The sequence below is a fragment of the Channa argus genome, chromosome 21, assembly GCF_033026475.1.
Source record: "Channa argus isolate prfri chromosome 21, Channa argus male v1.0, whole genome shotgun sequence".
Taxonomy (NCBI): Eukaryota; Metazoa; Chordata; class Actinopteri; order Anabantiformes; family Channidae; genus Channa; species Channa argus.
Window position 1 is genome coordinate 9,910,076 of NC_090217.1, and position 15,687 is coordinate 9,925,762.

Here is a 15,687-nt window from a genome sequence, read left to right on the forward strand (position 1 = left end):
CGGAATGAGAGGGGCGGGGTTAAAATTTGACTGACAGGTGGAGAGGGCAAAGTAGAGGCGGGGTTTAGTAGCTGCATGTTAAAGCGACAGTATGTAAGTATGTTCCAGTGTTTTGTTTTTTTGGAAAAATATGCTCCAACACCTAACTTAACGTGTAGATTTCGGACCTTATGAACAGTACTGGTTGCAAGTGGAGTGAAAAGGTTTTGGGGGGGATCACACTTTTGCATATTGTTTGGATCTCACATCTAATCAATTTTTTCGGGGGGGAAATTTGCACAACCTTTGCATGTCATATGTGAATTTTGTTTGCATGTTTCTACTATGCCTGGATAGTATTTCTCCAGTTACTGAGGTTTGCTTTCACAGCGCAAGCAGCCAGTAATGCCTCTAAGTTGTCCATAGGTGTGAATGATTTAGTCAAGTAATCACTTCAGTTTTCCAGTATGTTCCTGTAAATGTATATGAATTAAATGGGGTCCAGGAAAACTATTTGTGTTTTGGTTAATCAGTTATCAAAGAAATATTCAGTTTATTGTCTAGGACCATTAAATAAAATGATTCACACTAAAAGGTATATTATTAAAAGTAAATGTCCTGCATCCATCATTTACTTAATTGAAAGTTTAGAAGTATATTAAAGTATCAGAAGTAAAAATGTGTTCATGCTTAATGTTCATTATGCTTAATGGCCCCTGTTAATATTACTTTATTTTAATATTGGGTCATTATAATGTACAGTCTAATAAATTATACTGACTGTTGTGGAGCAAGAAGTTATAAAGATTAGTAACAGTGAAGTGAGGAGGACGTTGAAGAGGATGAAGAGTGGAAAGGCAGTTGGTCCTGATGACATACCTGTGGAGGTATGGAAGTGTCTAGGAGAGGTGGCAGTAGAATTTCTGACTAGTTTGTTTAACAAGATCTTGTAGAGTGAGAGGATGCTGAGGAATGGAGGAGAAGTGTAATGGTGCCCATTTTTAAGAACAAGGGAGATGTACAGAGCTGTGGCAACTAAAGAGGAATAAAGCTGATACATACAATGAAGTTGTGGGAAAGAGCAGTGGAAGCTAAGCTAAGGGCAGAGGTGAGCATTTGTGAGCAGCAATATGGTTTGAGTCCAACAGATGCAGTATTTGCTTTGAGGATGCTGATGGAGAAGTACAGAGAAGGTCATAGGGAGTTGCATTGTGTCTTCGTAGAATTAGAGAAAGCGTATGACAGGGTGCCGAGAGAGGAGCTGTGGTATTGTATGAGGAAGTCTGGAGTGGCAGAGAAGTATGTTAGAGTGATGCAGGACATGTATCATAGCTGTAAGACCGTGGTGAGTTGTGCCGTAGGTGTGAGGGAGGGGTTCAAGGTGGAGGTGGGTCTGCATCAAGGATCAGCTCTGAGCCCCTTCTTGTTTGCTCTGGTGATGGACAGGCTGACAGATGAGATTAAACAGGAATCTCCATGGTCTATGATGTTTGTAGCTGACATTGTGATTTGTAGTGAGAGCAGGGAGCAGGTGGAGGAAAATCTAGAGGGATGGAGGTCTGCTCTGGAAAACAGAGGAATGAAGCTTAGCCACAGCAAGACAGAATACATGTGTGTGAATGAGAGGGACCCAGGTGGAACAGTGAGGTTACAGGGAGCAGAAGTGAAGAAGGTGCAGGACTTTAAGTACTTAGGGTCAACTGTTCAAAGCAACGGAGAGTGTGGAAAAGAGGTGAAGAGGCGAGTGCAGGCAGGTTGGAACGGGTGGAGAAAAGTGTCAGGTCTGTTGTGTGATAAAAGAGTATCAGCGAGAATGAAAGGAAAGGTGTTCAAGACGGTGGTGAGACCAGCGATGTTGTTCGGCTTAGAGACAGTGGCACTGAAGAAAAGTCAGGAGTCAGAGCTGGATGTTGGATGTTGTGATTCTCTTTGGGAGTGATGAGGATGGACAGGATCAGGAATGAGGACATCAGAGGGACAGCTCATGTTAGATGTGTTGGAGATAAAGTCAGAGAGGCCAGATTGAGGTGGTTTGGACATGTTCAGAGGAGAGACTGAATATATCGGTAGAAGGATGCTGAGGTTGGAGCTGCCAGGCAGGAGGACAGAGGAAGACCAAAGAGGAGATTCATGGATGTAGTGAGAGAGGACATGAAATTAGTTGGTGTGAGAGAAGAGGATGCAGAGGACAGGGTTAGATGGAGGCACATGATTCGCTGTGGCGACCCCTGAAAGGGAACAGCCGAAAGGTAAAGAAGATACCTGATGCTTCACGTTGACAGAATACTTCAGTGAACTAATTTGCATTGCTTTGTACATTGTCAACAAATCTTAAACAATAAATTGATTTGTTTATTATATAAAATCCTAATTTGTAACTATTAAAGAAACTATAAAAAATTCAATTGTTTAGCCAATTAAAAAAACATCACAACCTTTTATACTCCAAAATTAAAATATATTTAATTCATGTAAAATATTAAAAACAAATAACTCCTAGTTTGAGAAGATGGGCTGTAAATTTGTTGAAATGGAAATGTTCCCTTTAAAACTTGCCCTCGTTATTCTGATCTTCACAACTGGATATGCTTATCACTCTCATACACAAAACACATCATTACACAGTGTCGTAAATCCTCCAGTGCTGTTTACACTTTGATTTATTGAGATGAAAACATTTTCTTCAGTCGGACTGATTGGCAGAGCTCTCAGTACAAGGCCTGTCAGAGTGTGAAAGTCAACCATGAACCTAAACATGATTAGCGGCTGCACAAGGCAAGTTATAAAAAACTGGCCATAAACATTGAAACAAGATTGTTGTGTCATGCAAGCCAGAAGTTTAAATCTGATTGCTGTGTTTGTACTAACAGCTCTAGAGAACACGTGAAGTGTGTGTCTATTAGTCTACACAGCAAGTCCCACCCTTCAGCATCTACTGCATAAAACTCATATACCTCAAATGAATATCAAAAACATTATATCCTAGACTTTAAACCACAGCTGACAGTTTTCATTTTCTATACATGGTAGCACAGCCTGCTGCATACATACAGTGAGCACTGATTCGTGATATTAATAAGCCATTACATAACATGTTAAACTTCATGGGACTTCATGCTTCATGGGAAAACTGAGGTGACCCAGTTAAGACAGTAACTTGACTTAATTTATATTGCACAGTGTGTGCGCATGTGTCAGACAGACTGCATTACTATAGAGAAGACATTGCATAGGTTATCAGGTGTGAGCACATATCAAGTAGAAAAGGTCAGAACATGTGCATGACAAAGTAGAAAAAGGAAAATGCTTGAGTATTAAGATAAATTGGATTTATTGTGCATTATATAGACTATATTATATACCATAAAAATAATATTTGAGTATGTAAAATTTTATTTGATGTACATACTTTAAAGTTGAACTGTGTAATGAGCTGGAAGTACAACCCCGTAGTTTCTATGGGTTATTTTTTGGCATATATCGCTAAAAATGTGTGGCAACGTGTGTTTCGTACACTTCAGCTTCCGAGTGTTTGATTTAAAAAAAAAATGTGTATTGTATTAGAATACAATCTTTAAAGAACTGTGTATATATTTATGCTATGAAAAGAGGAAACCTTTGAGTTATGTACCAGTTATATAGTATGTACATTGGTACCCAGTGGACCCACCAACCTTTAAATTCAAGAAAATGGTCCTTTCCTAAAGTGGGAAATGAGCAGCAATGATGTTGATTCTTCTGTCAGAGCAGACTTATGCAACAACCGATGTTCAATCAGATAGTTCCCCATTAAGGAAAGACCAGATTTAAATGCAAAAAAACTATCCCACCTAAATCACTTCTGCTGCAATAGCTACACAGGAATTATTGTATTGAGCATGTCTGTATAATTAATTTGAAATGAACATTGGCATTGGTGTTATCACCAGATAATAATTAAAGTATGTGTGCCCACCTGCTGTGCTTATCTGTGTGCAACACGAATACAAATGTGAAACCCTCAAGGTTCTGTGTAAGACAGCAAGTAAATGTGTGTTTATCCCACCTGCTGTGATAAATTAATTGTCCTCTCAGTATCTGTGTGTGTGTGTGTGTGTTAGTGTCAGCGGAATATCCAGGTGTGGAAGGATCTCCTGTTGTCCTGTGTGACACACATGCACACACACACACACACACTTTAAAATAACACATATAGAAATTAATTTGTCATGCATACACACTCACACTATCAACACCCAGTCCACAAACTTGTTACCTCATGATTTACAAATAAAGAATAAAAAGAGACGTAACTTAATGTTCATTTTTACTGATTGAGTTCTGCAACATACAAACATTTTCTTGTGTGTGTGTATGTGTGTGAGTGTGTGAGACAGCAGGGGGACAGGGCATGGCTGAATGAAAGTCCCAAAGGAGGCGATGAGGAACAAGCAGCAGCGAATCGCTCACACTCACACCGCTAATAACAATTGGAGGACTGGGGACAAGGGGAGGGCAGACTCTTAAAGGCACAAGTGAGCTCTTTTCTGAGATCCAGGCTAGTGTGCCTGTGACTGGGGGTGTATGGTTAGATGGAATCAATTGAAGGCTGAGAAAAACAAAACAGATGAGCAATGATAAAGTTTAAAAGTATGTCTTTTAACACATCTGTTGGCCCATTTATAAGCAAATTCCATTACTTTGAACCACCAAGAAGTTAAGAGTTGCAGAAATGTGCTGCAAATAACAGCATTTAAATATTAAAACAGCAGAACTGAGGGCACGAATAAGGGAAGATGAAAGACAGTAGAAGTAAGAGAAAACATTAATAGTGCAGAGATTCATCTTTGTTGCAGGTATTACACTAAAGGGACAAGCTGATAGAAAGAGGGTTCAAAAAGTGTTTAAACTAAATGGGAATAAGTGATAGAGGTGGAGAGTGTATGTGAGCAGTGGAGGTTTGGGTGGGAAGCAGTGGACTTGTGATGCAACAAACAACTGCATATACAAAAATAACTTTTAAAATACCATTTACAAAAAACAACCATTATTATTATCACCACCATCATCATCAATATTATTACAATCTTATTCAGAGTCTGTTGTAACTATGTGAAAGGGGAGGGGGCTGGCAGTTTATACGTATCCTCTACCAACCAATTAAAACAAACATTTTTAAACATTTTTAAACATAAAATTCAAACATCAAAATAAAAATTAAAACAACCCTGAAATATTTGCCAGAAGCAAAAACAAAAGGGCAGCAGAATAATTTACAGTTTTCGGAAAAACATTTTGTAGATAAAGGAATCATCATCATCATCATCATCATGCACTGACTTTCTTACATCTTCTGTTAATAGGAATATTTAAGAGATAGCGAAAATGAATTATTATATACCTAAACTGGCATGTACAGTTCTTTACCTTTAAAAAACAATGCATATACTGTATAGTTATGTAGCTAATGAAGGAGAAGTTAGCAGTGATCAATACACATCAAGAGGAAACAGTAGTCCTGGGTCCCTAGCTGCTGTTGTCTCATTGGATCATAGTCTCACACAATCAGAAGCAGTGAAAGTTAAGTTTGGCCGTCGGACAACAAGGCAAGTCAAGACTTGGATAAGAGGTGTGTAGGCTTAATATCAACTTGTCAAGTTCCATAAGCATTTCAGATGATATGCAACATTCAGAATCCGAAACACTGAGGTTTACTGTGTGTGAACTGGCTGCTCAAATAGAAACTCACTCATCTGAGGGCCTCAGAACAAAAAAGCAAGAGAACAAGGGGAAAAAGAAATAAAGAGCAAATATGAGTCCCAAATAAAGACAATAAGAGAGCAAAAACACAGAGAGAAAAACAAACCAAAGAGAACTGTCATTAGCTGTCTGAGGACTAAGGCAGACTAAGGAAGGCTCATGGTCCCAGCAGTGAGAGCCGGAATCACTGTGCTGACAGGTTTGGTCATTACTGATGTGTTTTAATTCAGCTCTGATTAGAAGGTGACTGAAAGAAGTAGTTTTGGGGACATGGATTTTGTTCAGATATAGATCACTGTACAGCAGCTGATGGTTTGCAATTTAAGGGTCAGGTTCCCCCCTAAAATCATTGTGTGATCACCCCCCCCCCAAAAAAAACAACAATTTACAGGGAGTATTCTAGACAATTAACATATTTAAAATCAAGTCAATAGTCTAGCATTAATTTTCATTGGTTTTTGTGCAGATTAAACAACTGATATACAACATTTAAGAAAGTCTGCTCATTAATGAGCTGTAGAAACGGTAGCAGGTGCATATTGTTACCCGTTATCGAGCGAGGCTGAACGTTTCATGTCTGTATGCTAGTTAGTGCCCTATAGATATGAGAGTGGTATCAATCTATCTCAAAATAAAAGGAAAACAAACATATTACCAAAAAAATTTGAATTGTTCTTCAGCAGCCAGATTCCAGGGCCAACATGGCAGCTACTAACAACTGCAATGACTAAAATATATATCAGCTTATGACTCCGGTAAACAGGTAGGTCAGCATAGAAAATAAAAGCACTAGAGCTGACAGGAAAAAATCCTACAGGATAAACAGGTGGAGAGCAACAGATAAATGTTTGACAGTCAGCTCTAGTCTTTCTGTTTCTATGTTGAGCTTTCATCATGTAGCACCAGCAAGCAGAAAGAGGAAGAGATACAGATACAGAGAGAGAGAGAGAGAGAGAGCGAGAGAGAGAGCGAGAGAGAGCGAGAGAGAGCGAGAGAGAGAGAGAGAGAGAGAGAGCACACCCTGGCAACCTGTACATACCCAACAGAAAAGGTTGCATCATGGGTAACAGATTATCTAGGTTCGCTTTGAAGATTGTTGTTCATTCCAGACAACTTATGGGAGTTCAGTAAAACCTCAGGAATCAGCTTCCCACAGTAGCTTTTGTGATTAAAGATAATTCCTGATTTATGAGGAAAATGGTTACTGTTTTATTATTTGGTATGACACAAAGTATTCTTCCTGTTAACTGAAGAACACTTTTTCCTTAACATAAAAGGGTTACACCTATATTCCTCTTCATGTAGCCTATAAATGGTAAAAAAAAAAAGTCTATAGATCATAGAGAAAAACAACAATGTCTCTTTATCAACTTGCCAAAACAGGAGAAAAACAGGAATTATCCTTTATCCATTAACAGGACACTACCCCGATCAACCCCAGGTCAGCATCTAGATAAGTCAAAACCTCTAATATCAGCAAACTGAACAGGAAAATGTGGGCTTTGTTCTAAAATAGACAAGCCACTCGATTAGCCAGTAAGGGTTCTTCTGCTCTGCACAGCGGCACTTTGAAGGAAAAACTGACGTCAAAGGAGGAAGAGGAGGGGGAAGGTCAGCCTTGACAAGCTGTGATATGCTGTCTGTCTGAGTGGCATCTATTAACTTGGTATTTGGAGCAGCCATTGGAGATCGGTAGGGTCCGTCTCCGGAAGAAGGGGGACACTGTTTATGGACGCCCTGGCAGCTCGTCCCATCATGTCCACTCCAGGGGGGGTTCTCGAGGGCCTTTGGGATGAAGGCAGCGGTTACCGAACCCTGAAAGAAGGAAGGCTTTTAAAAATGAGTTTAAATAAATAAATAAAACATCCACAAAGTCTTTTACTAAAAGAAAGCTGGCCTTTGGTTATAGTCTGGTCTCAAAGGCATCAAACTTTTCAAACAGCCTAAAGTTAGTTTTCCCATCAGCAAAAGAAACACCATCTATCCAAAAAAATACAAAAAAACAATAAAAAAGACATTAGCATACTTGAGTTTGCCCAGAGAGTTGACCACTGGCCACCACCTCCAAAATCAGTGGCAGATAAAAAGGATAATTTACTAACAAAACACCTAAAAGAGGTAAGACAGCAGACTTACCCACCCAGATCTGCTTTACTGTCTGTTGCAGTTGGAGCAGTAGATGATGGGTCAGCCAGAGAGGTCTTAGTGCAGTCTGACACATCTACACAGAGAAATAAATTACCTGGGTGGAAATATTTGTCAACGTCAGTGATATCACTGCTTAGGTTGTGTTGAACAGCAGTTTTATTGATGAAAGACCTATTCATAGTTTTTTGAATTTACTGAAGAGGTCCTAAATTGGTTAATAGTGCAATTATTATTGACCAATTATATATTTTATTGTATTTATTCTATTTTATACTATTATTCTATTTTTTTTATAATAACTTCAGTCAAATTCAAAGTGAACCAGCTAAATGCTAATAACTAGAGCAAATAACCTCCCACTGATCCATACATATTAATATGTTGCATTTTTGACTGCTACCTGATTGAACATGTAGCCTTTGGGCTCGCTGGCATATTTTATGCTGCAACACACCTTTAACTTCAAATGCACAAGAGACAATATTACAATCACATGTTGGAGGAATATAAACCTTACGTGTGAAATGTTATAGCAACCTTTTCTGCCAAATAAACTTGCACTTACACCTACATAGTTTGTGACACTTAAAGATCGGCTATCAGCAGGAATTTAAATGAAACCTCAGCTTTTCATTCTCCTTATAAGTTATTTTCCGAGAGAGGAAAACATCAAAAATTCAAGTCAAACAATTATTTTTTACGATTATTTGCTTTCTGTCTCTCACACACACATGCACAGAAACTACTGAGGCAGTAAATTAGGAGAAACCATTATCACACAATCCTCAGCATGGATAAGCACACACTTTTCATTTCACCTATCTATATGCATGTTTTATCTGTCTCCCTTCTTTTTTGTCTTTCTGTATCTTCCTCTCTTTACTACTCACTGCACTTTATGACAAATGCTGTCAGAAAGTCTTATCTTGTGTGTGCTAATTTGTAAAACACTGCAGGTCTGTTTCCTCCTCTGCTCTGTCGACAAACTACTGTGACAGGCGAATGCAAAGCAAATACGTTCTATTGATGATAAGCAGATGTGCACCTTTCCGCACAACAACACACCAATAGACAAAGAGGCAGCTATAACATTAGACTTCATACCTTTGTGTAAGCCACTCCATTCAGCTGCGGCTGACGTGCTTATCTCCGAAGGGTCTGCCAGAGAGTAAGAGGACGAGTCAATGAGATGAAGACATGATAACACAATGTTAAGACAAAATGTACACACAGACACAAACACGGAAACAGTCATGCATTTCATTTCAACCTCAACCCTTTATTTCTTACATATATCACCACGTAGACCATTCAAGTTGGACCTCAATATTGCTCAAATCCTTATGTACAATTATGCAGGACATTCAAAATAACTGACAGCATATTTAACTGATAGTCTGGTAGGATTCCTCACAGACTAACTAACAAAACCACGGCTTCCCTTTTTTCATCTCCAATATTTTTTTAAAATCTGTGCTACTATCCCTAAGTTGCTTCAAAAACAACAAACTATGATTGGCCATACCCTATGTCAAAGATGATGAGTACATCAACGGTTCTATTTCAGGTCTGAAATAGACAATGCCGCCCTCTAGTGTCGCAAAGCAGTAAAAAAAAATTATTCACTTTTAACTCAACTGTTTTATTTCCTTTCAGTCACATGGGAGTAAAAGGAAAACAGCAGACAGCAACAGTTGATCAAATTAAAAAAGAATGAGAGGCCACATGGTTGACACCTGTAATATGTGTCTTCACCGGTGTTTCGAGTGAGGATGAGATAGACTGAACTCCTACCTGTTCACACACATTCCTTATGTTTCAGCTCATACCATAGACCATACGGTCTGTAACAACCAACCAACTGCTGATGATTTCAAAAACAACAAGTCTCTTCTTAATGTTGTCCATAACATTTTTGAAGGTGACCGGTCAAGCTCTGCAGCTATAATAAAGACACCTGAATCCATCTGTATCCTGATGGTGACCCCAGTGGATCCGCAGCACTGGATACACATATGTGAATCTTGACCAATGCAAACGCACCTGTGGCCAGTATGAAGGACTCAGGGGTTCTCTCAGGGAGGGGGGGAGGGGAGTCGTCGCTGTCCCAACAGTCTGGGTCAAAAGGTCAGAGGTCAAATGAGAAGCAACATTATTTACTGGCCGAGAAGAAACACAAAAGATCGGCAAGCAAATCACACTGAGACAATGTCTGAAGCTCATACCCAGTGTTTCCCTGATTGCTTTCCTAAGGGTTGTAGTTACACAAAGTGACAAAGGAGGGTTTGTTTTAAACAAAGTTGTAAATGTTGACGACATAAATATTGGGACTATTTTGTCCTGATTTAAAATGTACTGTTGTTTCTAATGGCACTAGATTACAATGCATGTGTTTACTGTTTAAAGTGCATCAAATTTTACAAAGTAAGTAGTAAATTATTATATAATGAATTATTCTATTTATAACATAGCTTAAAATATTTATTTTGTATTTAATGCTTTTTATGTTAATACTGGTAAATTGCACAACACATTATCTGCTACATTAATGTACCATGTTTTGATTATTATTATCTATTTTCTATTAATAAATTAATCATAATGATAGAATTCTGACATTTAAGTGCGGTCAAAGAATACCTGTTTTCAAGTTTTTCTGGTATTTTTGCTGCTTAATAAAATGTCTGGCTGAGTTACTGCAGTGACAGACTAAGTTGCAACTAGAATTACTAACAAGCTCCAGACACTCGTGATTATATTTCCTGACATTCTCTTGATTCAATTCTTCTCTTGATTATTTGACAATCTCCATCTCTGTGGACAACACTGTCTCCCTGTGTTTCTTCAAAAAATTACCCACAGGTCACTGCCACTATAATAAGCTCCTGCTGCAGCAGGTTACAATAAGAGTAATGCAAGCAGACATGTAATGAGGAAAACATAATCTTGTTTGGACTTCCAGGTGGTTCAGTACACACTGCGTATATCTGCTCGCTGGTCCACTGAAGCTCAGCAGCTACCTGCAGTACCACTACATCTATGATCAATTAAAATGATCCCCTTATAATACAATTCAGTAATATTAGTATGACACTGCAGCCTGAATTGTTTTAATGCCTGACAATAATCACTTTCCAGCTGTTCTTCTTGAGGGAAAACTACTGATATCAAAGTAAAATTATGTCACTTTTTACTGCAAAGACCAATTTCCAAGTAGTAGTTTTTGTATTAACCGTCTTTATAAATGGCTGGGCTCTGATGTTCCAGCAATTCTCAAGGAACCTTAACCCCTTAAATATAATTTTATTTACTTTTAAACCTCTGACTTCTCTCTTTTTTATGGGTTTTACCTATGTAATCCGGAAGTTTATATCAGTGGGTGCTTTTTGTATTTATAGGTATCGACTGTACATGGACAAAGAAATTGACTTTGCTCTATCTGATTATCAGTGTGTGATCACCACTGTTATTTAATAGTTTTAATTGACCTGTAGAAACTTTTTCTCTACTCTCTTCTACAATTAATGCTTCTTTAAAAAAAAAAAAAAGCATTAGAGATTACCATTTGCGCTACGCCTTAAAACATTATAAATGACTAATTTAAAGCTGGGTGTTTTTCTCACTGGGTTTTACGCTGCCATAGGAAAGCTTTGATTGGTGAAACATTAGTCTTTCTGAAGGCCAGAGATAGATGCTAGGTAATCTAGCTATGGACCATCTTCAGGAAACCATTAGGTGATTGTATTGCAGGTTAATGTCACAGCAGCTGATGAAAGGAACAGCTAAAAAATAAGCACCATCGTACTGATGTTCCTGATCTAATCTAGTGATTTTATTAAAGCAATTACTTCTACCAACCTCAAAGGAAAGATAACAAAAAAATGAAAATTTAAAGGGTGTCAATCATTATGTTAATCGGTTCAAATTTGAACAAATGGGACAACTGTGAATTAGTAGGAAAAATCTCTTTATTTACTATGAATAATGTATTTTGGATTATTAAAAGACTGTTGTGTTGATTGTTGTGTTTCATAACTGCTTGTCAATTTCATTAGCATATTTGTTTATCCATGTTTAATCAACATTTACTGCGCTTGCATTTTTTACTGCTTTTAATTCCTAATTAGTTGGTCTCATTACCTTAATAATTGTCATATTAGTTTAGCTGACTTGTAAAGCTATTTGAAATGTACTAAAATGTAAGAAATGTACTACATAATGGGATTCACTGCAACCAGCAGAAAAAGCAGCCACCTCTTGACCAACCATAAAGCGATTTGCACAATGCAACTCATCAAAAAGCAGTCATTAGAGTCTTGCATCCAATCACACAGCAGCTGTTAGCTCTTCATAAAGGATTACAAAGCACTTCCACAGCCCAAACAAATAACGTGCCAGAAAGCCAAGCAGCCGATAAAAACAGCCCACTACTGGTCTGTGAGGCAAATAATTCTGCATTTGGTTTTAAAAATTGGAATGACCTGAGGAGAGCATGCATTGCACAAATTCAAATTTCATTTAATTATCTAACAAAAACAGGTTATTAAACCATGAGTGTTTCCTAACACAACATATAAACGGTGGCTGTTGATTTTTGTGAGAATAAATAAGGATTATTATGAAGCAATGCCAATAAATTATAACACCATACTTTCACCATTATTCCTTAGAAACATCCTTTGGGGTGAGGTTTAATCTGGAGCGCAAAATTGGTGTTAGTGCAGATGGAACTGTCATCTTGCTGGCTACTAGAAATTATTACAAATTTGACTTACCTTTCATTGCTTAAATGTCAGGCAACTTAAAATAATGCTTTTCAAAAACATAGATTTACTGCTTGTTTAAGGAAAAACTTCTTAAAAAAACTCAAATATAAATCATTTTTAAAAAGCCAGTGTTGTAATAAATGGACACAATGCCTCCTCATAGTTTCATTCAAATCTCTAAACATGCAGTTATGTTATTTCATCCAGAGCCCATTCAGGTATAAAACCAGCCAAAGGCGGCATCCAGTTCAACCCACTCCATTCCATGTCAGCTGTGATCACAGCAAGACTCAGATTTCAGAGCCTCGTGATTCAGAAACCAAGGCAGGAGAAGGGGTAATGTTACCTACACCCCATAAAGTCAAAACCTCATTGTTGCAACCGTGAGCCTGCAGCCATACCAATGCATACACAGCAAAAGTGGAAGGCTGTGCTATGCTCTGTTCAACCCAACGTGCACAGAGGTGGCCAATGTGTATATATCAGTATCATGCAATACTGCTCCTTCACCATCTGTCATGCACGCACGCACGCACACACACACACACACACACACACACACAGATGCTTTCTCTGCCCACACACTCACTCGCAGTGCACTGAAACAAAAACACATAACAAAATTTCTTCAATCTTTCTCCCTATAGCAAATTCACTCACTTAGACAAACACACACAAGCTGAAAGAGAGAGAGAAGAGTTGTTTTGACAGATGTTTGCCTGTTAACATTTGCAGCATTCCTCACAAACCAACCAATTAGTAATACTTTGGTGCTTTATATGGAAACCACTGTAAACTTTCTCACTGTTCTCTAACTCTCTCTTCCTCTGTTTGTGATGTTTTTCCACTTGTTTCTTTCTTCAGTGTCTCCTGTTGTATTTTCTCCCCCTTTTACTTTTCCCAGCACTAAGAACAATGTAAAACTGTGTGTAGACAATGACATAACTTGTCATTAGTATGTGTTCTGACCCCCACCGGATTCTCAGTCATCCAGGTTTGGTGTTCCAAACATTAAATCATATCAACTGGACTTCTTTCTTCTTGGATAGAAACGTTTCACTACTTATCCGAGCATCTTCTTCAGTCTACTTATCCAAACAAACAAAAAAAAGAGTGGTTTTTAACAGCGTTTCAAACCAAGAAGAAAGCTGCCTTAAATCGTGTTTAGAGACAAACTTGACTGGAACCACCAGGCATGAGCTACGCTGAACTTTAGCGTTTAGTGATGTTAGTTCTGATTATCTAGCTTAATTTGTAAGGGGCTGTTCATTATTGAATCTGACAGAGCAAGTCTTAATTTGTTAGTTTCTTTGTAAACTGATTGTAGCAGGAAAGCAGCAGTTTGTTGAAACAATGAGATCCACTCTTTCAATTAAAGCAGCTAACTGACATACTTGCAGTGGATGCTGTGGAGCTCTGCCCTGCGATCGACATTGGCAAAACCTTCCTGATGGGTTGCTGGTCTCCATGGTGAAGGGATGCAGTTACCATGGCTGTCGTGGTAGATACAGTAGTGCGATAACCCTCCTTTACCCCGGACATCTCCCCATCCCCTTCCTCATCCGAGTTATCGGAGTGCAGGGGGTTGGTGAAACTCAGGGCAGTCCTAACAGGGGTGGAAGAAGAGGAGGAAGAGGAGGAGGAGAGGTGAGAGGAAGAAGATGAGGATGGAGCAACGTGGTCTGAGGAGGAAGAAGAGGAGGAGTTTTTGGGGAACTGTTTTTCTGGACTGTTACAAGGCTGAGCCCATGCTGCATGACCAGCTTTCACATCTACTCTCTCCCCTCCCTGTGCCTCCCCCTTCTCCGCACTCTTTACAGGGAGGTGGTTTGGTCTAGGTAGGATGCCCCTATCTGTGTGACTGTCCCCACCAGCTCCTCCCTCTGTGCCAGAGTCCTCTGATAATGAGGAGCTAGACGTCAGCAGGGACTGGCTAGAACGGGCTTTGAAGGCGTGGGTTCTTTGTAGCATGGCCACGCTGTTGGACGCACCACTGCTGAGCCCGCCTGCTACTCCAATTGAGGAGGAAGTGTCAAAGCTACGAGGTCCTTCCTGCAAAGGCACCTTTTTAATCTCAATGCTGAGCTTTCTCTCAATCCGAGGAGCACCAGAACATTCAACAATAGGGGGCAGCGGGGAGGAGGGATTCGGAGTCTGGCCTTGGCCTGATTCGGATTTTGCTGATGTTGAAGACAATTTGTTGTTGTAGTTGTCGTTGAGATCCAGATTTGAAACCTGGGTCTGCTGTTTTTGGCTTTGCAGGTCCTGGTCTTTCTGTTCTGATGGACTAGTCTGTTTGTTTGGACTGGTTTCTGACTGGTTCTGCTTCTGGTCCACTTCTTTATTCTAAAAGGAAAAGGAAAGAGGAAGAATTGAGAATTTACAAAACTTTACAAGGCTACATACAAAGATTTGGCCATGTTGCACTTTTGACCTACAAATATTTGCTCCATCTCCCATTCATGTTTGCTACATGTGTTTTCTTTTTCACAGTGGCCTCTAGCCAGCTCGGTGGAACGGCCACAATTCACTTTTAGTCAACTTAACTTCGGGTTATTCAATAGTTGTTCAAAAGAAGCATTGACGTCCTGTGTTTGGAAACAAAGAAGATATTTTTCTAGCATGTCAACCTGCTGAGAACAATATATTGCTAGTCTAGAAACTACAGCGTCACTCTCATGCACAGTTTACAATTTGTAATCCGAAAGATGTTGCAAACATTTCTCCTGTTTACTGACTAACCGACCGTCTGACCTTTGTGGTTCCACTTTTGCCACCCTCTGTAGCAAACAGAGGAAAATCTCCAAAAACATATTTGTTGCCATTCTGCTGAGCTTACATTAAAACTATGTTAGTTCAGTAAATTATGGTTGTCAGCCAGCCTGGCGAAAACAAGTCTGTCCAACCACTGTCCCTTTTTCCTGCTAACACAAGCTTCTGTTCTGAGGACAGAGAAGCTGAACGGAGTCAGTGTGGATTAAATGGAATGTCTCTTCAGAAGTGCTTACGTGCTGCTCGTGTCTCACTTTTCAGTGGGAATTCCCAGAGAGAAAAA

At 39.1% G+C, this 15,687-nt stretch overlaps 1 protein-coding gene across 13 annotated transcripts in view; it reads right to left on the reverse strand.

The window, feature by feature from the left end:
- Nucleotides 1-4,268: 4,268 nt before the first annotated feature.
- The window catches only part of ptpn12 (protein tyrosine phosphatase non-receptor type 12), a 43,322-nt gene continuing 31,903 nt past the window's right edge, over nucleotides 4,269-15,687 (reverse strand). For 2 of the 13 annotated variants that reach the window (XM_067490655.1, XM_067490656.1), the window contains exons 14-19: nucleotides 14,027-14,978; nucleotides 9,910-9,981; nucleotides 8,971-9,024; nucleotides 7,859-7,960; nucleotides 7,616-7,698; nucleotides 4,269-7,533 (exon numbers count right to left, since the gene is read on the reverse strand). In XM_067490655.1, the coding sequence (XP_067346756.1) occupies nucleotides 7,622-7,698; nucleotides 7,859-7,960; nucleotides 8,971-9,024; nucleotides 9,910-9,981; nucleotides 14,027-14,978 (1,257 nt within the window). In that variant the 3' untranslated portion in view covers nucleotides 4,269-7,533; nucleotides 7,616-7,621. Of the gene's footprint in view, nucleotides 7,534-7,615; nucleotides 7,699-7,854; nucleotides 7,961-8,970; nucleotides 9,025-9,909; nucleotides 9,982-11,785; nucleotides 13,312-14,026; nucleotides 14,979-15,687 lie in introns of those variants that run through there. The other 11 variants (XR_010912011.1, XR_010912010.1, XM_067490658.1 and 8 more) reach the window with 11 other exon arrangements.